Here is a 24487-nt window from a genome sequence, read left to right on the forward strand (position 1 = left end):
AAGTGGAGATCTCATTCCATTAAGACACCAGACTGCCAGAGTCTCAATTCAACCCTTTCTAATGCCCTAATTTCTAACCTGGTTCTAGTTCCTACTAAGGGTCAGAAAGGATAGAATCTATTGTTATTTCTTGGTTATATTATGATTTAAGTTAAAAATTTTATTTACCAACTTAAATACTCAGTTTTCATTTATATTTCACATTGGTTTTATGCAAACAACTTTAACTGGTTTGAAACAATCAATTTGTGAATACATTCTGGGAGACAAGAGATATAGAATGAGGAGTATCTGTATTCTTTTGATTTTGACCACTTGTTACTAATAATGTCATTTTTAAAAAAATCTCTTTTCTCCTACTTTCTTTTCTTTTAATTTTCATTGTACTCTAGGGATAGGACCCATGGTCTTCCATATGTTCACAAATGATCTACCACTGAGCTATAGTCTCAGCCCCTGCTTTCTTCTTAATGTTGGAATTTGTGACCTTAAAGAAGGGTCTTTTATTTTCTTCTACATTGGAATGAATATTCCTTCTTAAGTGCTTTTATCATTCTCTACCTCTTTCAAATTTTTCTGTGAAATGATGCTTATAGTACTTTATCTGCAAAGAGATATTTGATTGGCTTTGATGTTCTGTGTAACTTTATCCCATGATACATATTTCTTGAAGGACATATTTCATATAGCCTATTGGAAATAATTAGCATAGATTTTTAAGACCAGTAATAAGCTTCTTACATTATTTTTCACTTTTATAGTAATGTTACATGATAGTGAATTATTTACTTTTTACCTGTCTTATATTAAAATGTTTATGAAATAAGAAAATGTCTCTCTCTGTATATATAAATGCATATATGTATACATGTATGAAATATTACATGTATACCATATATGTGCACATACATAGTGATTATTCATATAATGTATATATATATACACATACACACACACATATATATTATATTATATATATATAAAACATACATATTTTCTGTTTTGGAATTTAGGAAGAGAAATTATACAAATTATCTTCTGTTAATATATGTCAGGGTAAAAAGGAATAGAACTGAGTGGGAGAAACCACTAAAAATAAATTGGTGTTATTAAATCTAGCTTTTAACTGGTTGGTTCATTAAGCCAGTGAAATTGACTTTTCTAAAGTGAGACCTTAGACATTTTGGAATATATAAGCAAATGGGATGAAAACAAAATTGAAAGTGAGTAGTGTTGGTGGACATTAAATTTTGTAAGTAGCAAGTCTAGCAGATAGCAGTAGTGGCAGGAAGTTCCTTGAAATATAGAGATTTCTTTTGAGAAAAAGATGGTTGAGTAGGTAATAGTGTTAATTGATAATTTCATAAGAATCAGGCAAGCGCTTTTGGATAGTGACAGTTTACATTTCTGGTTATCATTTTTCATACTTGTTCTAAAACTGAACAGGGAGCTGAAACATTCTTCTCTTTACATGCATTGTTTTTATTGTGAAATTCGTTTTTTTAGGAATTTTTACTTTAAATTAAGTTCTTGAAATATTTACCTTGTCTCATTTGATTGTACTTAAAATTCTTTAAAATATTATGATACTTTAAAATTATCTAACTTTCATGAGGACTTGCAAGCTTTGTAACTTTGTAATTTGATTTTTTTTCTTTGGTTTTTTTTTTTTTTTTTTTTTTTTTTGGTGTTTCAGTGAGGCATTTTGGGACTGGGGTTTTATCTTCCATCTGTTACAGTGTATGGGTCAGCAAATATGGCTAATATGTTTCACAGGGAGCAGCCAACTTCATATTTGAATACAAGAAATATCACTGAAGTTTTTTTAAATAGTATAGGTGATTCTTGAATTCTTTCTGTGATTATCTAACCCAATTAATGAATGTGATTTTAGAGGAGTAAATGGAATGTTTTAGATGATATATCTGTGTTTGCTTCGGAGAACTTCATTGCTCTTATGTATCATCATTTTGAAGTTTTCAGACTTGAAGTCTCCTTGGTGAGCTATCACATGAACTAAAAAGTACCTTTGTTTTTGAGACATAAAAAATCCTGGTCATTAGGTACTCCTAGATCAGCAGGGGTAACTTTCATTGCAACTAATGAGCTTACCCATATGACAATTTTCAAAAATCTACTTTATTAGGACTACTTCTTTTCTAAGAGATAATAGCTTACAGTTTTTCTGTTGTGTTTCAGTGAAAAAATTTTGGTTCATTATTATATTTCTGTATACCATTGTAATATTTCTTTCTTTCATGAACTTCTAGGTGTTGAATACAATTTTTCTTGTCTAAACAATTAAAGTTAATTGGCTATGAATGTCTTATTGATCAATGCTCAATAAGCTGTTTTGGTATTAAAATGAAACATTATTTTATTAATGAATAGATAATGACAAATCTTATTTTTTAAAAAAATTTGGTTGTTTTTAGGAGGTTGTATTAAAATAAAACCAAGGTAAAGTTTACAGCATAATGTGGTCAACCCTCTTTTAGTGTTATCATAACTACACAAAATACATCTATTGTTTCCTTGTCAACTCTGAATTTCAGAAATGCCATACTAACCCACTCTGTAAATCATGTATTTACACCTTCATTTAACAAGTCTGCACTTGGAGTTATTGTGTATGAAGTTGTGCTATTTTCTTGTGTTGGTCCAATGTGTAATTTCTGTGTCTGAATGCAACCTCACTGACATCAGGTGTCTGGCCCTAATAACTCCTACCTTTTACTCCTGTATCCTTTACTTCCTCTTGCTCTCTGCTCCCTCTTTATATAGCTGCTGTTATTAGCCTAATAACTGAACCCTTCTCTCTCTTTTTCTACCCACAACTTTCCTTGAGGTGTTCTCTTCAATCCCCCAGGACTAAAAGTCATCATTAATTATGTTAATAACTTACAAATTTATGTCCCAGACTTTACTTCTAAGGTTCACTCTTCTGTGTCCAACGTCTTTTGCCATTTCCATCTGCATCTCAAATAGGCAATAGGAACATAATATACCACAAGACAGGATTCTTGATCCCTACACATTTAATTTCTTCTCAACTTTTATATAATTGAGAAAACCCTTCCTGGTCCCTTCTTCTGATTTTCTTTCTCTCATTTGTCACATCTGATTATAATCTTCTGGACCTCAACTCTGCCTAGTAGATTCTGCTGAAGTGAAATCTGTGGAAAGTGGCTACTTCATGTAAAATGTTCTTTGGCTTTTAACTTCATCAAGAAACTTAAAGAATATGTCACATTCTTTTTGATGCTTGTTTCTGGTGCTTACTAAGAACCTCACCTAAATTTCTGGGTATGCCACCCTTTACTTCAGGATAAATTCATTGGTTAAACTGAAGTTCTCACACCATTATTAAAGAACAGTTTCTCTAGTATCTTATTTTTTGTTGTTGTTGAGGTTATTGTGAATGGGGTAGTTTTTCACATTTCCTTCTCAGAGGATTTGTCACTGATATACAGAAATTCCTTTGATTTATGGGTGTTGATTTTATATCCTGCTGCTTTGCTGAATTCATTTACTAGTTCTAGAAGTTTTCTGATGGAGCTTTTTGGGCCTTCTAGGTATAGAATCATATCATCAGCAAATAGTGCTGATTTAAGTTCTTCTTTTCCTATACATATCCCTTTAATTTCATTCATCTAATTGCTCTGGCCAGTGTTTCAAGAACTATGTTGAATAGAAGTGGTAGAAGAGGGCATTCCTGTCTTGTTCCAGTTTTTAGAGGGAATGCCTTTAATTTTTCTCCATTTGGAATAATGTTGGCCTGAGGCTTAGCATAGATAGCCTTTACGATGTTGAGATATGTTCCTGTTATCCCTAGTTTTTCTAGTGTTTTGAACATGAAAGAGTGCTGTATTTTGTCAGATGCTTTTTCTGCATCTATGGAGATGATCATATGATTCTTTTCTTTGAATCTGTTGATGTGATGAATTATATTTATTGATTTCCTTATGATGAACCAACTTTGCACACCTGGGATGAATCCCACTTGGTCATGGTGCACGATCTTTTTGATATGTTTTTGTATTCAATTTGCCAGGATTTTTTTTTGAGAATTTTTGCATCTATGTTCATTAGAGATATTGGTCTGAAGTTTTCTTTCTTTGATGTGTCTTTGCCTGGTTTTGGGATCAGGATGATATTGGCCTTATAGAATGAGTGTGGAAGTGCTGCCTCTTTCTCTATTTCCTGAAATAAATTGTAGAGTATTGGTATTAGTTCTTCTTTAAAGGTCTTGTAGAACTTGGCTGTATATCCATCTAGTAATGGGCTTTTCTTGGTTGGTAAGTTTCCTAACTTGTGAATCAACTTAACAAAAGAGGTGAAAGATCTATACAATGAAAACTACAGAACCCTAAAGAAAGAAATCAAAGAAGACCTTAGAAAATGGAAAGATCTATCTTGATCTTGGATAGGCCAAATTAATATTATCAAAATGACCATACTACAAAAAGCATTATACAGATTTAATGTAATTCCAATCAAAATCCCAATGGCATTCCTCATAGAAATAGAGAAAGCAATCATGAAATTTATCTGGAAATGTAAGAGACCCAGAATAGCTAAAGCAATCTTTAGCAAGAAAAGTGAAGCAGGTGGCATCACTGTACCAGACCTTAAACTATACTACAGAGCAATAGTGACAAAACAGCATGGTATTGGCACCAAAACAGACTATAAGACCAATGGTACAGAATAGAGGACACAGAGACTAACCCACAAAATTACAATTATATTAGACAAAGGTGCCAAAAACATGCATTGGAGAAAAGATAGTCTCTTCAACAAATTGTGCTGGGAAAACTGGAAATCCAAATGCAACAAAAAGAAATTAAACCCCCATTTCTCACTATGCACAAAACTCAACGCAAAGTGGATCAAGAACCTGGGAATTAAACCAGAGACTCTGCATCTAATAGAAGAAAAAGTAGCCCCTAATCTTCATCATGTGGAATTAGGCCCCAACTTTCTTAATAAGACTCCTATAGCACAAGAATTAAAACCAAGAATTAATAAATGGGATAGAATCAAACTAAAAAGTTTCTTCTCAGCAAAAGAAACAATCTGTGAGGTGAACAGAGAGCCTACATCTTGGGAATAAATTTTTACCCTTCACTCATCAGATAGAGCACTAATCTCTAAGGTATATAAAGAAATCAAAAAGCTAAGCACTAAAAAACCAAATAACCCAATCAACAAATGGGCCAAGGACCTGAACAGACACTTCTCAGAAGGGGATATACTATCAATCAACAAATACATGAAAAAATGTTCATCATCTCAAGCAATTAGAGAAATGCAAATCAAAACTACTCTAAGATATCATCTCACTCTAGTCAGATTGACAGCTATTATGAAGACAAACAATAGTAAGTGTTGGTGAGGATGTGAGGGAAAAGGCACACTCATACATTGCTGGTGAAACTGCATATTGGTGAAGCCAATATGGAAAGCAGCATGGAGATTCGTTGGAAATATGGGAATGGAACCACCATTTGACCCAGCTATCCCTCTCCTCAGTCTATACCCAAAGGACAGCATACTACAGGGACACTGCCACATCAATGTTTTTAGCAGCACAATTCATGATAGCTAAACTGTAGAATCAACGTTAGATGCACTTCAGTGGATGAAAAAATGTGGCATATACACACAATGGAATTTTACTCAGCAATAAAGAATATAAAATCATGGCATTTGCAGGTAAAAGGATGGCGTTAGAGAAGATAATGCTAAGTGAAGTGAGCCAGTCTCCCCAAAGTAAATGCTGAATGTTTTCTCTGATATAAGGAGGCTGACTCTTAGCTTAGTGGGGTAGGGAGGGGGAGCATGGGAGGAATAGATGAATTCTAGATAGGGCAGAGGGGTGGGAGGGAAAGAGAGGGGGCAGGAATTAGTAAGGATGGTGGGATGTGATGGACATCATTATCCAAAGTACATGTATGAAGACACACATTGTTGTCAACATGCTTTATATACAACCAGAGATATGAAAAAATTGTGCTGCATACATGTAATATGAATTGTAATGCATTCCGCTGTGACTTATTTAAAAAAAAAATCAATAAAAAGAACAGTTGCTGTAGAACAAGGACTCTTTTGGAACTGCTGAGAATAGAATTAGCTTCTAGAAAAAAAGCAATATTCAGCATGTTTTCATAGTGGATTCGCTAATTATTCATTTCTAATCTTTTTGTCACCCTGTTTTTATATTTTGAGCTCTCAGGAGCACTCCTTAATACCTTATATTTGAGGTTTTTATCCTGTTTATTTTATATACCTCTTTCTGCTTCTAAGCCTCTGTTTGTATGCTCTTAGCTAGCAATTCTTTGGTCTGACCCAAATAATTGCTGAAATATATGTTCTGATTTCCAAAACCTCATGTGTTTCCAACATTTTATGATAAATGCTTTACTAAATAACAAATGTTTATCTTTGTTCACCTACTGTGAGGGCTTAGACCACTTAATTTCCAGGTGGCTGCCACCTGGAAACTGAATAGTGTTTGAAAATTTCAAAATCATCTGCTATAACTAGCAGACAGAGTAAAGATGTCTATTAACCTTTACCCTAGCCTTCCAAAAATGCCAACTAAAATTTGTTATCCAGGTTGATATGTATTTTGAATATTTAATATTAGTTATTAATTCAATTTTATTTTATATTCGATGCAGCTTGACTCACATCATGATAGTTGGAACCATTATATCATGGAGGTCAAAGATTGGGGCCTTATGATCTGCGTCATTAAGATAAATCAATTGGTGTTTCAAATTAGTTGTTTGGTATTAGAGTTTGATGAAACTATGCTTTTGTTTACATATTTCTGTTTATATAATAAAAATGAAATTAAGTCACAGGATTACTATGTTGGTTGTGGAAATATTTATAATTAAAGATTTTATAGAAGCCAACCCATAGGCAACATTGCATTTATTGTGTTGGTTAAAAGCAAAAAAAAATTCCTTCCTTGTGTCATTCACAAATTCATATGTTGAAGGCCTGTTAATACTCAAAATTTTACCACATTTGAAGATAGGAGCACACTGGTTAAAATGAAATCACTTCAATCGGCCTTAATCCAATCTTTTTTTTTTCTTTTAAAAAGAAAAGGAAAAGTTTGGACTCCCAGCCATTAGGAATATATTTGCACAGATGACAGATGATGTGAGAGAACAGTGAGGAGGACATCTGCAAGTCAAGGAGAGAGGCCTCAGATGAAAACAAATTGATCAACACCTTCAACCTTGTCTCCATATCCATGAGAATATAACTTTCTACTCATTAAGCATGTAGTCTCTTGTATCTGGCGATGGCAGCCTAAGTAATCTAATATAATAACTTAAGACATTTTTCTTGTTTGCTTATAGTTCTTTGGCTGCAGACTAGATTACTTTAAAATTTGTTGACACTTTTTTAGACTAGTTGAGGGAACACTTGTAGATCTGCAGTGTTGTAAGTTCACTAATCATCAGTTGGGAATATCAAAGTTTCTTCTACGCACTGTCTTTTCCACATGACTTCAGAAGTATGCTGTTTTTGTCAATTTTCACTGCTGTAACTAAAAGACCAAACAATTTTAAAGAGGGATAGTTTACTTTGGGGCTCATAGTTTCAGAGGTCTCATTCCATAGACAGCTGGCTCCATTCCTTGGGATTTAAGGTGGAGTAGGATATCATAGTGGGAGGATGTGCCAGAGAAAAGCAACTCAGTCACTCACAGGAAGAAGCAGAGAGAGACTAAGCTCAGCACACAAAATATTTACCCTAAAGGCATGCCCTCAATACCTCCTCAAGCCACAGCCTACCTGCCTATAGGTACCTCTCAGTTAATCCCTGTTGGGATTAATGCACTGAATAAGTTAAGACTCTCATTACCCAGTCATTCCACTTCTAACTTTTCTTCCATTGTCTCACTCATGAGCTTTTGGGGGAAACCTCATATCTGTACCATAACGTGCCTCAATTTTTTTTCAATAGATGTCATATAAATTAGCACATGCGTAAGGAATATTAAGGCATTCTGAATAAGTATATTCATCAACATACACATTTCATTTTAGTGATTTATCTGTGGCATATTTTAGATTTTGCTTTAGAATGCATTCATCTACACTAGAGTTTACTTAGTTTTATCTTTTACACTTTTTTTCTGTGTATCTAATTTCTTTGCTACTTATCCCTGTTTTGCTAGTATAGTGCATGTAATCTCAATATAAGCAGTGTCAGATTCAAGCCTGTAACAGTCTGAATTATGTGTTATCACTTTTCAGATGGGAGACCTTATTTCACTTTATTCATTCTCCTATGGAAATGATGAAAATATTTGTTGTCTCTGAGCTATGTAGCATTGATTCTACAGGTAGACTATAAAAAGCTATGCCCAGAATACTAGCCTATGACTCCTATGTTATGTCTTATGATCTAATTTGACTATGTGTAGCTAGCCAATGAGATGCTCAAGAATTGGAAAATAATTTTACTATTAAAACAAACCAAGTGCAATAAAAAGTGAATTTATTTTAAAAATGTATTTTGCCTATAGGGTTTGTATATACTTTTTTGTATATATAAAATGGTAGAACATGTAAGAATTTTAAGTTAAACAAATTAACATTAAGTATAAAAAAGTTATGATAAAATAACTGTGTCATTCCCCACGTAATAAAAGGATTTATGAAGGATATTTATACTGTATTACAGGTGTGGTATACTGGTTGGGGCCACGTATATAAATCCTGCCAGTTTATTTCCAAGGATTATCTATATGTAGTTGGCATCAAAAGTTAAAATTCAAGAATGAACATAATAATTTTATTGTGCAAATAAAAACTACTTTGGAAAGTAGCTGAGTGGAATGGAAAGAGCATGACCAAAAATCACTGAAGAATTAAGGATTCTGTAGAGTGACATTGAAGAACACTGGGTATGGAGGAGCTACTTGAAGCTAAAGATTGCTTTTTGAGATACTGAGCTAGGAACATTTTCTGAATCTACTGCTGCTTGGGCTGATAGATGATGATGAAGAAGAAAACTACATCAGGAAGACCTCTATATCTTTTTGGAGGTTAACAGACTGAAAGTGGCAACAATACAGCATTAATCTTTTCTACAAACTAACAGTTTACAGTGTTTGCAGATTTTTGGCCAGCTACAGATTTGAAGTAGCTACTCGAGCTGTTCTGTCAGTGTCACCTATGAGACATAGCTAACATCAAGCAATGGGACAGTATCACCAGTGACAGCCAAGGTCTTGGAGCTCTCTTAAGCTGCTCACTGTGAAGCGATATTTACTGCACCTCAGGTTGCAACATGAAGTGGGAAATTACAAACAAGGTAGATGAGAGAAGATTTCAGGGTAGTGCATTCTGAAGGATGGCTTAACATCATAAATCTGTATTTTACCAAAAAAAAAAAATCCTTAGCAATAGATGGAACAAACACATTTATGGCAGTCTCCAGGCTCTTTTTGGTAGCAAGGTTGACATGTAACCTATGGGAGGAAGAGGCATGGAGCTAATCATATGCTGCAGGAAGAATTGCCTCTTCTTCTCCAGAATCCGGGCTGTATTTAGGTAGTTTGCAAATCTTGAATTAGTAGCAGTATTCGTTTTCCAGGGCTACCACAACCAATTACCACAAACTCTGTGCCTTTAAATAAAGAAGTTCATTCTCTCAAGTTTCAGGAGACAAGAATTCTGAAATCAAATGCTTGGTGTTTCTTGGATTATAGACACATCACCCTAGTCTCTGCTTTTATCATCTCACTCCTCCCTTCTCCATGTCTCTGGTGTTGTCACTTCCCCTTATGAGCATCAGTTATTGGATAACATATCACAGGATGATTTCATCTCAAAATGCTTAACCAATTCTATCTGTTAACACCCAATTTCCAAGAGAGTCATATTGTGTGGTTCTGGGAGGATGTCCCTCTAAGAGGGATGCTGTTTAACCCCTCCGGTTGTCCCTGTCATTACTTTCATAATTTTGTGGAGTTAGCACCATCATCTTGGAGGGATTGTCAAACTTTGAGGAAAATTACATTAATAGGTGTAACTAGAAAGCATTTGTCATTAAATTGTGAAACAGTTTGGCTCTAAACAGTTACTGTTTTTAACCTTGTAAAATACCCTTGGTTTTGTGAAAATAGGAAAACTGTTAAAATTGAAGTTCATTTATTCCTCCAAATTTAAGGAATTTTTTATTGACAGGCAATGATAATTATAATAACCCTGATAATTTTAGTTGGTAAATAAAAATGTAATCATAATTTTAGATGAAACAGACATTATGCTATGGGGGAGAGGCTGTTATTTAGATTGTAATCTCTGAAGTTAGGCAGCTGGGGTTCAAATCCTAGTGTGTGAGAAGTTTGACCTTAAACAAGTTTTTTATTCTCTGTTCCTGAGTTTGCTTACCTATAAAATGGAGACAATTTTAAACATACCTTAGAAGGTTCTTTTGATAAGTAAGTTAATATATACATATAAATATTTATAAAGTTTAAATATCACCTAGTAAGCATAGTATAAATGTTCTCTACATTTGGCATAGTCATTGCTGATGTTATTTTTCAGTAATTATTTTTGTTGACAAACACCTGCCTGTGCTGTCATTAATGATGTAGGTAAACATGACTCTATATGAATAATATATCATTATAGAATTTTAACATGTATTTTTAGAAGTTATTCAAATGAATTCCAACTGTGTGTGGCCTGAAATTTATCCAAGCTTTAGATTGTACAACGAAGAATTTTGTAGATTTATGGTATTGAAAAATGCTTGCGCTTTTCTAAAAATTAAACTAGTATACCTGCAGAAAATTATACAGATTTTAAATGTATATCTCAATGCAGTTTTACCAGTTGGGCAGACTAACATAGGGAATGGAATTTTAAAAGTAGATTCTATTTTTTCTCCTCAGCTTTATCCTGAAACATTCTATTTTCACATTTTGAACTTTGGCATAAGATTTCTTTTGAAAAAGCAGTTCCAGTACTAAACAACCTTTAAGAACAATTGGGACTCCAGCAACTCTTTAACTACTCTGAATTTTAGTTTTTCTAGGGATGTCTGCATGTGATTTTTTGCTTTTTAGCAAATTTTTCAGTCCAAAAATATTACAGAATGCCATATGGAAATATGAATTAACTTATGATAAATGATATATGTGATAGGAACATCTAAAACATTGTTTATTAATATTCATGGGAGAACCTCAAGAAAATAGGATCTTGAGTAATCTTTCCCCTTTCCTCAGAAAGGTTATCTTTAGAAAAGATTTTAAATTGATCAGATTTGTCCTTTAAATATCAATGTACTGTCAATGTAATGGCAGTTTCTCAGAATCTCCCTTTCAAACTATGGGTTTTATGGAATGTAAAATTCTCTCATTAATTTTTGTTTGTTTGTTTTGATGCTATAGGGAATAGACTCTTTGAAAAGAGTTGATTAAGCTTTTGCTGCTTGACAGGCACTACATCAGGAATTGTATTAACAAGGATCAGTCCTTTACTGAGTGCCTCTTCTATCCCAGGCATCATTTTGGGTATTGGGTAGAGCTGTGAACATAAAAGAAAAATCTTCTCTGTCTTAATTTGGTGGTTATAAAACTTGAATCACAGAAAGGATCCAGTGCACATGACATGGGGTTTCTAGCACTGGAATGCCAAGGTAAGGGTCTTTTGTTTCCTGGTTTTGTTTGTTCTTGAGGTTTTAGATTAAGTGGTTACAGAAGGTGGCCTTTAAGCAAAAACCTAAGGGAAGCATGGGAGGGCAGGGTATTTGAGAGAGGCACATGTTAGGCAGGAAGAGGTAGGTAGAGGTCCCAAGATCTGGAGGTGAATCTGGCTGGAGCAGAGATGGAAAGGGAGAGCAGAAGAGCTTAGGTCAGAAAGGTAACCGGTCTCATAGGACATCATTGTCCAATGTAAGGATTTTGACTTTACATTGAGATGAGGTGCCAAAGGAAGGTTTTGATTGAAAGGGTAATATCTTACTTACATTTTTAGTGGTTTACTTAAGCCGCTATATTCAGGGAGCGGGGGAAAAACCAGTAGAGAAGCTGGTAGGATCAGTGAAATCACTTGGTTGTTAAAATGATCCAACAGAGGCTAGAATGGTAAGAAATACTTAAGAAGAAATGAATGTATTTTGAAATCAGAGTGAACAGGATTTTTTGTATGATCAAATGTGTGGGCATTGATAGAAAGAGAGGAGTCATGATCAATCATTTATTGAGATGTAAGAACAAATTCAAGAAGGATGATAAGTTATAATTTGAAAATATGAATTTAAAATGCCTATTAAACTTCAAGGAAGTATCTAGATCTAGACAGGAAAAAATTTGGAATTTTATCAAGCCCAGTAATATGAAGTGCAGTCCTATTGAGGCTAACCTGTTGTTCAATAGCTACACTTGGAAACTATTTTTATTTGAAATCTGGTCAGTCTATACTTACCCTGGGACACATTAGAAAGAGCTAATATCACTCTGTCCAATGCATGTATTAAAAACCTTTTTATAGTTTCTGAGAGAACAACATCTCTGTCAAGTACGTCTTTTTATTTAATATTTACTGTGTTCTTGAATTTCTTGTTTGTCCAAACGAATTTTCAAATTATTATAAGCGAACAAGGTTTTCTTTTATACTTCTCCCATGATTATAGTTTTGTCTTCTAGAAAGCTGCCGTCTTCTCTTTAATATCCTCTTCATAGTTGTAGAAAACAAGGCTGCCTCTGTCTTCCCACAGTGGGTGAGGTGGTATACAGAACTGACTGGAGGCCTTTGGTTGGTTGTCCTCTTCATTTCTCCATCGGCCTTCACCCTTTTTCCTGTTTCCAGGTCTCATGTCAAATGTAGGCATTTCTTTCACATTAGAATGTGAAAACAACAACACATAACCACCATTGTATATGATATAGCAAATTAATTAGGGACTGCAAGTTATGGTGTATTATTTCATGGTGTCCCATCAAGAATCAGAACAATGGGAAGAAAGAATATTTGAGTAGAGGAAGTACAGCTACTAGATAAGGATGGCTGGGCATTCACTTACACTGCTTCTTTCAATTTGCTCTTATCTGTTTTGAACGAAGCTGCAATTTATTTTCAGTTTTGTGGCTTTTTTTTTAAAATCTTATTTTTGTACATTTCTGTCATAATACTTTTAAAATGGTATTCTAGAGTTTTGATTTTGTTATAGACCTACTTAATATTCAGTATTTTAAAAAATACTGGTGAGGTTATTTTGCCCTTCTGATTTTATTATTTAAACTTGTATTTATAAAACATTATAGCTTTATTAAAATTTTCTAGTAAAATTATTTTTTATGGGATTTTGAAACTCAATAGTTTCACACAAAAAACAATATTCCTTTTAAGGTAGATAGTTTATTTAATCTAATTTTTTAAATATTTATTTATTTTTTTAGTTGTAGTTGGACACAATACCTTTATTTATGTATATGTGGTGCTGAGGATCAAACCCAGGGCCTCGCATGTGCTAGGCAAGCACTCTACCTCTGAGTCACAACCCTGGTCTTAAATGTTTAAATTGTAATAAATTATTATTTAAACTTTCTTTAAAATAGTTTCACTGTATTATGTCATGATGTGTAAAATGAATTAGGCATTTCTCAGTATACTTGTTATGAAAGAATGATCAAAACCTTCAGGAGATATTTAGAGGAGTTTTAATTATAAAGATTACTTAAATGTATATGATTTCTATTCTTTTTTACTTCAAATCTTAGCAGAGTAAATCTTAGGTCATGGTATTATAGAAACATGTATTCATGATTGCTTTAAACTTAAATATTTATAGTTGTAATTTTTAAGTTTTATTCTACAGCTACTTTAGCACCTTTGGTGTATAATTATCATGACAACAACACACTTGAAAAGAATCTTGTTTCTTAGATTTTAATGTCCTAGATATTTAATTTGTTATATTTTCCCATTTTAGTTTCAGTGCTTTTATCATGGGAGGTTAAAGTTAAATCCAGAATCCATTCCTCCAGCAAACATTTATAGTATGTTATATAACTGAAAGTACAAAGGTTAAATAAGATATGGTATTCTTAAGGAATTCTCAGCTAGTTGGGAGCAGAAGATCAATGTCAATAGTGTATGGTAGTTGTAAAGTTAGATTCAATTACCAGTTAGGATGGGTGGTAAGGGCACTTCACCAGGGATCTTGCTGGGTCTTTCAATACTTGTTATAAAGTACAAATAGGAGTAATCCAGGGATCGAGAACAGACAAGATAGACACACATTATTTCCAGAATCAGGGTTAGGATGATGGGCAGGAGAAACTACATATGCTGTATATTGTTTTGAGAGTAACTTGATGGAACATGGAATGCAGCCAGCTTGGTTTTGTGTGGGGCCTTTGTTTAGGAGCTCAGATGTTATGTAACCAGTCTACTGGCATGCTGTAAACCAGGAAGAGACATCTTTAAGTCACTAGGTGCATGGAAACCCTCATGTACATTCTGATGAAAACACTGGAGAAAAACAGTAGGAGATCATAGAAGAAATAAGAGTCCCCAAATGTAAGTACTGTTTGTGAAGTCCAAGGCCTGGGGTGTCACAATTATTTGGATCTGAGGATTTCAAGGGGGAGGGGGGTGGAAACGAGCAGATTACTAGTACAGGAAATAGTTTGTGATCCTTCCGCCCACTGAGGTGTGAGATTATGAATGAGCTGGTTGAGGGTAAGACACATACATGTCCAAGTTGACTAAAAACCCACCTGATGAATTATTAACTGAGTAAAATGGAAAAGTAAGAATTGCCTTAAAATAGTTTAATCAACTCTGATGACAGTTCTGTTTTATTATTTTTCTTCTAAATAATGAAACAGAATATTTCTTGATTTAAGAAGTGACTTAATTTAAAAGATAAATTCAAACACACGTCTCATATAGATACACAAGTAAAATAGCACTTCTTTGAGAATTTCCAACTTAAAGCTCTCTAGTTTGGATTTCTAGTTTAAAAAAAAAAAATAGTGACCTTAAAGAATTTGACTTGTGTAAAGTGTGGTAAATTATGTTTGATGATACATTAAGGAGCTGTCCTTGGAAATATAAAAATTGCTGAAAAGGAAAACAACAAGGGAATTCTTAAAATGCTCTTTAGTTTTATCCATCAGATCACTCTAAACATTAGATTATAGTCTATTAGCCTAGAATTCACACACTCCTCTCTCCCTTCCAAGTGTGCTTTGGTCCTTATTTAAAAACCAACAGTGAGAGGTTGGTCGATTATATTTAAATCCACTTAAGAATAATGCACAAGTAATCTAATCAGAGACTGCTGATGAAGCATAAGAGATGGCTTAGTAGGATTTCCAACATAGAGTAGCTGCAAGAACCATTTTAAAAGATAGCTTACTAGTGATGGTGCTGACCTTAAATGTTTGAATAAGCCCCCAGTATTCATAAGAGTTGAAAATATCAACTCTTCTTGGGCTGACTTCCACACTAGCCTTTTCCTGGCCTGGTGCTTGTAGTGATGACTTTACTTTTCCTTTCATTCTAGTATCACTTTGTTTTAAAAAATCTTTAAGCTTTTTCATTTCTTATTTATTTAGGAATAAGAAAGCCATGGTGTATTCTTTTTCAAAAAACTTCTTCATACTGCACTATTTGGTTTGATCTATTATGAAGTATCTCTGAGGTAAAAATATATGGTGAGATGCTTCCCATTCCACTGATGTGGAAATTGATCCCAGGAGAAGTTGCTTCAGATCATGAAGAAAGCAGTTTGACCCACTGGTTAGCAATGAGTTGGATAAGTCTCAAGCCTTTCCTTTCATGGGGCATGGTCTCTAATAATATGATTCCAGAGTTAGAAATATTAGCCCAACCCCTGACATCCAGGAAAAGAGGGGGACTGCAGATTGAATTAAATCGTGAATGGGCAATGATTTAATCTCTAATAACTTATAATAGTTTCAACAAAGACTATAAAACAGAGGCTAAGGGAGTTTCTGGGTTGTTGAGAACATGGATATGCTGGGAGGGCATGTGCCTAGAGCAGATGAAGAATGTGTTCTACTCTCTACTTCTTATTCTTTATACTGTAAATCTCTTTCCATTTGACTGTTCCTGAGATGTGTCCTTTATAACTGTTCATATAGCAGTTTCCTAAGTTTTATGAATTATGAGCCTTAAGGGAGGGGACATGTAGAATCCTTCAGTCCTTCAGAAGTATGAATGGCCTCTTGGACTTGCAGCGAGCATCTGATATGAGGGCAGTATGGTGAGATTGAGCCCTTAAGACAATGACACTAACTCTTAGTAAGTAGTGTCAGAGTTCAGTTGAATTGTAGGAAATCCAATTAGTGTTAGAGAGTTAGAATTGATTGGTGTTGGAACAATACATTTGCTGTCAGGGGAAAAAAAAAAATCTGACTATGTTCCCTCCAAAGACTTACCCTGTGCTTTTTGTCAGTGGAGAACTGTTCATTCATCCTTCCAGAGTGCTTAGGTATTTTTCCATGGGCTAAGTCATCTTTGGATTACTTGTAATTAATCTAAGCATGAATGTACAAGGAACCAATTATATGAAAACAAGTTTTGTTTATTTAAATGTTATTGATAGGGAGAGTAGAGATTATGAAAAACAAAGAAGTAATTTCTGTTAATAATTTCTGTACATCAAAATGCCTGAATTTAAATTCTGAATTTTCCACTTTTTAGTTATCTGATCTTTTTACCCACCCTCTCAGCTTTAGTTTGCTCATGTGTAAACTGGAGATAATAACAATACCTACTTCATGATGTTGTCTTTAAATGAATTGATTATTGAAAAACATTAAAGACATTACCCAATATTTGGAAACACTCACTAGAGTTACCTGCTGTTATTATTATTTTCATTATTAATACTGTTATATTGATTACTAATAAGATTATACTATAGTACATTAACTTATTTTTTATCCTAATTAATAACACAAAGTATGACTTATACACTTTTTTGAGTACATATTTACTTAATATAAAAATCTTGCATGTTCTAGAACATTTATTTAATCAGAAGTTTCAAGTTTTAAGAAGTTTAAAAGTGACTGAACCACTTGTAAGATTTCCTGAGAAATGATAAAGGAAATGCTAATGAGACATTAGAGGAGAGATCAAATAGACTAGGAGAGCAAAAGGAATCTCTTCTGTAATGCAGAAAGAGAACTTTTAAAGAAGCAAAATAACCATTTGGAAATGAGAAAAGTAAGTGAAACACCATGGACCTGATCAAATAAATGTTCTGGTTGTGGAAGATTGACCAGCAGACACAAAAATGAAAGAGCATAACATAGGAAATGTATGTTACTACCATGAGCAGTGTACAGCAAGACATGGGGAACATGAGTTAAATAGATTGAATTCCTATACCAAATACTACCATAATGGAAACATTTCATACAATCCATCATCTCAATTATTGCATTTTTTTTTCTTCTACTGGTGCTTCTGATTGAACCCCTGGCCGCCTGCATGAGATGCATGCATTCTGCCTTGGAGGTACACTCCCAGCCCTAATTTCAATTGTGAAAACCACAAAAAGAGGATGCATGAGAAATAAACTAGTAAGAAAATATGCATGAGTATAACTTCAGAATGGCTTCATCACAGTGGGAACCAAGGTTAAAGTACCCTCATTCTTCAGAGACAAACAAATGTTATATGTGCCTCTATGAAGAGTTCAGTCATTGGACTTAATAAACATTGAATCTGAGAATTAGATTGCTAATTTTTTAATAACAGACTATGTTGCAGTGTTTTTTAAAGCTATTTATGACAATTTTAAACTATATGTTTTAAAAACTCAGACCCATTTTCTTAAGCATTTAGATCCCTTTCAAGGATATTCCGTTCTTTATAGGTAATATTTTATTTGTCCTGTTCCTCAGGATTAATTCCAGGTCTGAAAATGACAAACTATATTGGATTAATTTTGTGAAACATTGTTTTATATAGTTTTCATTTAAAGGAACCAAAAATCTTTTGTTTTTCTTTTTTAAACTAAAATTCATCTTAAATCTAAAGCAAATATACAAAAAGTTGATTTGGGCCATTTTATTTTCATTATTGGTAACTTTTGATTCTAATGTCATGTAAGATAGACAAGGCAAAGATTTGGGAAATTGTTCTTAATGATCTCTGTTTTGTTGTGCTGCCCCAGTATGTTCTGATGCTGCCTCTGTGTCTCAGTTTACTATTGGTTAGTTGTGTGTGTTGTGATAGCAAACTTAATTCCAAGAAGGAAAATATTAATTGGTATTAATAAATGCAAATTGTGCTCATAGCTTCAGTAAAGAAAGCTTGACATCTGTTATTGTAAATAGCCTCTGAGACCTTTTGTTTACTATTGTGGATTAGCTCAGACTATAGAAGCCACTTTTCTTCATCTTTATCATCTATTCACTGTTTCCTCAAGAGACTCTTTTGAAAACTCAGAATTATATAAGCTTACTTTTAAAACATTGGTTTTCTTTGTCTATCTGAATAGTATGATTATTTTATAATATTTGTAGTGGTCAAGAGCTCTAATTTTAAATAAAACTTATTTCTTAAATGTTATTTATTCATGTGGACATTTCCTAAACGTCTTTTGTCTTATATTTTAAGTAATCTATTATTGACTTTACAACTTTTTTTTAACAAATTAAAAGGTTAAAAACTGTGACACTCAATTTTTTAATAATAAATTTTCTTATGAGGTTTTAAAAAATGTTATGTTTCTAGATTGTACCTTTTATATATTATAATTTTGTCCTTTGAAGTCATTTAATATACTCTCTTTTAGTCTCTGTAGAAATGCTGGAAAAGAATTTGAAGCAGATGGGAAGGCAGCTTCAACAGCTTGAGAAAGATTTGGAAACCTTTCCCCCTCCTGAGGACATGCATGACAAGTTTGTGACAAAGATGTCCATATCCTTTTGATATCTAAATAAATTTAAGTCACTATCAAGTAGAAGTACAATTTTTTTAATGTTTTAAATGTCTTTATATAACCAAAGATCATTCTGAAGTGTCAAATTGTAGATGTTTAACCTTTGCCTTCTTTTAGGAAAATTTAAGTGTTCATCATGAGTTACACACCATGTATTTCTATTGATTTTTTTCCCCTTTCTTTTTATCTACTTGGATAACAGCATATTCTCCCATCTTCCCCCATTCATTTGCCTTACTTTCTTGTGATGTTTATGATAAAGAATATTGAAACTCAAGAGAAGTTTGAGGGTAAAGCTATGATGAGATTTAGGTACTGTAGACATATTTCAGAAAACAGATATAGCCTGTATAAACTCATGGTGTGACTAGTCAGCTTCAAGGGTTCATATATATTAGAAATTAACTCTTGATACACAAAATTTAATATTTCATTTCAAAATACTGCACAGTCCAAGATAAAAATGAAGTTTGTCACAATCACTACTTAGGTTTGTATTTTCTTCACCCGTGTTAAAAATTGGCAGATATATAAATTAATGAGACTGATTTCTTGCTTGATTTAAGGCTTTCTTTACTTTCAGGTATCTTTGTTATCTCTAATTTTGTAGCTTAATCGCTAATGAGTAACTGAAGTAATGAACTCTCTTTTTATTTCCTGAAACTAAAGTTGAACCACTTTGCAAACCATTATATGAAATTAAGAGACTGATATCTTTTGTGTTGTAATGAAATATTATTACAATGAATTATTAAAATCCCATATGGGCTTCTGAATTCTATATGAAAGTGTAACCAACTTCTAATATGAGTTCTTATAAATAAATAGACACTCCTAATATTTTATTTTAAACTGAAGTACTTGAAATAAAATGACTACTTTTCCTCTTTCTACTACTTCTCCCTTGAGATTTAGTGAATCACAAAATTATTATTTGGCTTGTCATAGATTATATTGTATATGCTTTCAGCTTAATTGTGAATTAGTTCAATTTTAGCTTCCTTCACTGTCTCTGTCGGGAAATATCATAAAAATGCACTCCAGCAACAATCAATTTAGACTAATGTGGTTTGTTTCCTTTCATGTTTTTTATCCATTCATTCCATTCCTTGTTTAGGGAGCATGCCTTTATCACTACAGTGAGTAAAGCTCTCATTTTTTGTTTTCTTTTTTAAACTAAAGTCTGTATTTATCCATTAAGAATAGATTTTTGCACTACCTTCTCTTTCGTCAAAGACTGCTTTTTTAAAATAAATGTTATTGCAGTTTTCACAGTTTCATCATTCTTCCCTTCCCCTCCCCTCCCCAATCATCTTGTAATGTTAAAATGCTCATATGTGAGTTTATCATTATGTCATTAAGTATTGTTAATTGAAATGCTTTTTTTTTTGGTGTGTGCCCTATGGGTAGAAACCATTTTAGTAAGGATTTCCACTATAACTTCTGGTAATATGCTGTGAGTGCGCTAATTATGGAGCCTAGGCTTCTCTGCCTAACAAGAATGCCTGAGCTGGGAGTAAAGGTGGTAGGATCCTGCTCAGCAGACCATCTCAGGACATATTCATACTTGTATTCATGTGACATAATAAGCTGAATGATGTCGGCTTCTTGAAAGGTATGAAGCTCATAAAAAGCAACCAGCAGGAAATCAGAAACAGGAAGGATGATGCTTTGTTGGAAACAATTTTTCATTCTGAGTACAATTATCCTCCATGGACAAGAAAGCTACTATATCCTGTCGCTAAATATCACAACCTAGAAGCCTCTAATGAACTGATTAGCATTCATGTATCTCTTGGAAGTCAGATATATGAACAGTTGGTGCACTTTGCTATTGACAAAGCTTATAATCATAAATATTCTTTGCTGAGATTAGATTGCACTCGTTTGCTTTTCATCTTAGTAAGACATACTAGTTTTGAAGTAATTAAATTCATTCATTGCAAGACTTTGTTTACTTTAATTAGGACTGACAACAAGTCAGATTTTGAATATTAAACGCTTTTATACAGATCTTATTAAAATGGCAAATTGTGAGCCTCTAAGATCTTAGAAAATGGAAGCGTTTGGAAGCTAAAATGCACAATAAATAAAAATGTATTAAGTTTAAGTTCTTAACACTCAAACTTCATGTTTTATGTTTAAATGTTTATTAGTTGAGGCACATGTCAAATGTTTGGTTCATCAACCAATTCAAAAGAATATATGCGTTTTTTAATTTGTTAAAGATGAGTCTTTAGAAGTACATATTTACTTTAAACAATCATGATTTCCTGAACTATTAAATAATCTGTTACATGAATTGTTTTCAATTATTAATGTAGAATTTTGTTATGAAATTTCATAACAAATATATATAGCAGTCAATTTACAGTATATTGTGTTTTTATTATTCTAGTGCATGCTCTTTGTTAACATCTACTTTGTAACATGAAAATACGAATTTAGTACTTCCTTTAAACGTCATGCACAGTTATTTCATATATCATTGGCTTTTTCATAATAATTATTATTTTCCAGTTGCTAAGCCTGGTCAGAACTATAATTAGTGTTGAATAGTTCCACAGTAAATATTTATTTGAAAAATGTGGAATACAAATTTGAGGTAGGATCAACATTGTTGTTATTTTTACAAGCTATTATATGTGTAGTACATACTTATTAAATTCTTACCAGTGAGAAACTAAGAAAATGCAATGATTTATGTCATGTAGTCCCTGTTCCTTTCTTTTGACCTTTAAATTCTTTAATATTTCTTATTTTTAGGAAAATAACAAGTAGATCTTAGAGCATGCCCTTGATAGTCTCCTTCCAAAGGTCACTCGCTTTTCTATTTTCTTTCTACCCCCTCTCCTGAGTCTGAGGGAAAAAAAAAACACAATCATTTTGTTAAACATTTATATATTTTTTTATTTATCACAACTTATATGACAAGTTACCTGATTCATTCCTGTGTTATATTTTTAAAAATTTCTTCATCCAAATCCCCCTTTATTTTCATACTTTTCTTTATTGTTGTTCCACTGTACAGGAATATTTTAGGCCCTTCTTAAATTATGGGGTAGATGCTAAAACCATTCCAGTAAACTCATTGAAAGACAGATATCATGTATCTGTGTTCTGTACTACAGAAAAGACAGCATTTTCAGGTAAAAGAAATTAGAACATTTTTTTTCTTTAGTTGAATTACATCTAGAGCATAGAATATAAGATTGCAATGGATGAAATGTAAACCTTTGTAATGTATGATCACGATCCAGTTGAAGCAGTGGAAAGGGGGGTAATTAAGTGAATTATTGTAGCAAATTTTTCTTCTCTTGAGTTAGTCTTCTGTCTCCTTCCCTTCTTCTCTTCTTTTCTCTTTTTCACTTAACCCATTCTCAACAAACAAATAGCCTGCTTTTTTTCCTCTATGAATCCTCTAATTTGTAATTATTTTTTCATTTCCTCAGTCTTATTCCATTTATATGAGAATGCTATACCACTTAGTGCTGGCTGCTCTTCTACCATCATGCCTTGATGTTTTAGTCAGTTTAGCCAAGATTTTCTTGACTGCCGAAATCAAGTTAACCTTTCTGATTTGTATGACATCAAAAAGTTTTATTTTCTTCTTTATACTTAGACTATGTGAAAATCTCATTTACTTATTATGTGCTTTCACAATCTAAGATGTATGTTTCACAACTGCAGGGACTGTACCCTCTAGAAGAGTGTTTGAAGTGCAGTGAACTTTGGGAATACTGACTGAAGGGCAGACTCGATCCTAGGACAGCGTAGCCAAATTATTAAACACAAGGGACTGATTGAAGCTGGTCCTTGGAAGACTTATTATTGCAGATGGCAGAAATACAATAATGAAAATATAACCAGAGAATAAATGTGAAATATATGTCTGGTAGATAGTTTGGGAGTATGCACCACTGGCAGGCCAGAAGAGAATTACCAAATCTGAGTCATGCTAAACATTAAATACTTGTATTTCAATGCATATGAACATGGTTGTCATATGTTTTTCAAATGGGGGAGGATTACACTGATTCACTTAGAAATGAATGAGAATTTGTCCTGAATTTTATTTAAGGTCAAGAAAAAAAATAGATTTCATAAAACATCATGCAGTTAGAATGTAAATATTTTTGCATGACTTTATTCAAAAGTATATTTTGTTGAGTATCTTACAATGTTTTTCTAAAGTTCTTTGCACATATAGAATTTTATTCTGGGAAAAGGATTTTATTCTTGGAAAAAGATAATTAAAGCCCAGCTATTGCTGACATGGATGTTACATTTATTTAGAGTTTAGCAGCTTCACTTATTTTTCTTTTAGATGATGATGATTTTTTTATCTAGATCTTTCACCATCCCTTAATGAGAGTAGCCCTTCAGTACTGACATAGTGTGCCTCATTCGTGTAACCAGTTATTCCATCCTATCAGACAGTCATTTTAAACTTCCAAGGATTAATTTGGCTATTTCCAAAATTGTTTCAGTTTAATCACGATTTTGCCATTCTTGTGGGTAATTCCAGTTACTCAAAGCCCCACTTCATTTCCTTTGGCAGCAAATTGCTTTATATGTAATAATGATAAGAAAATTGACTTAAAAGCTCTCTAGCTGTTAGAACAAAACCATGTCATTTCCATGCTTCTGGCTCTCAGTCATCTTTTTCATCACATCTTTTAATAAAATTGTTCTGTTTTATAAATCTGCACAGACATTTCTGATATTTCATTACTTATGATTATTACCTGAAAATCTAAAAAAAAAGGTGTTTGCTTTATTTTCATTTGTTTACCAGATTCTCGAGAATAAAATTATCAGTATTTGTGAAGTACCTATTCTTAAAACTCAAAACCTTATAAGCAGTGATAGGGGCAGCAAAGGAGTAGTTATAGAATCATCTAATCATAGATATTCTCCAAAATAATGTCATTAACCTATTTTCTAGGGTAGATAATCTTTAGTAATTCTGTTAGCTCTTTACATCCAAATTATGTGTGTGCCTATGCATGAATATGTGCAATTTTATGAGTAAGGCATTCCATGGATTTTTGTTAAGTAATTTTGGAGGACACTTGTTTCCTTTCTCCTCAAAGAGGAAGAATAATAGTAGTTGGATGAAATATGTAATTGGAACCAATATCATTGCAGATGACTAAATGAAGTTAGATAGCGTCTAGAGAATGAACAGAAAGTAAGAGGTGACCACACTTGTTAGAAATGTGGTGAGAACAAAGCCCCACTAAAGAATTAAGATTAGAAAGGAAAACTCACAACTTAATTATAGATCTAGCACTAAAAATATGCCAGAAAAATTTCCAGGTAAGTGCAATAGACTATAAATGCTGTGATCTACCTGTACAAATGGCTACTCAAAACTGTGGAGATCAGAGGAATGTATCATGGAAGACAAAGAACTGAAGAAATTCTCCATTGATAAGTTTCAACAAGAAAAGACAGAAGTGAGTTTTTCTTTTAGGTAGGAATTAAGAATATATAAATG

At 33.1% G+C, this 24487-nt stretch overlaps 1 protein-coding gene across 4 annotated transcripts in view; it reads left to right on the plus strand.

Annotated features, from left to right (window-relative positions):
- Positions 1–24487, plus strand: part of Diaph3 (diaphanous related formin 3) — a 464142-nt gene that overhangs the window by 264787 nt on the left and 174868 nt on the right. For all 4 annotated transcript variants that reach the window (XM_076871975.2, XM_076871976.2, XM_076871977.2 and 1 more), the window contains one exon: positions 18838–18962. In XM_076871975.2, the coding sequence (XP_076728090.2) occupies positions 18838–18962 (125 nt within the window). The remainder of the gene's footprint in view (positions 1–18837; positions 18963–24487) is intronic.

This window comes from Callospermophilus lateralis, chromosome 12, assembly GCF_048772815.1.
Source record: "Callospermophilus lateralis isolate mCalLat2 chromosome 12, mCalLat2.hap1, whole genome shotgun sequence".
Taxonomy (NCBI): Eukaryota; Metazoa; Chordata; class Mammalia; order Rodentia; family Sciuridae; genus Callospermophilus; species Callospermophilus lateralis.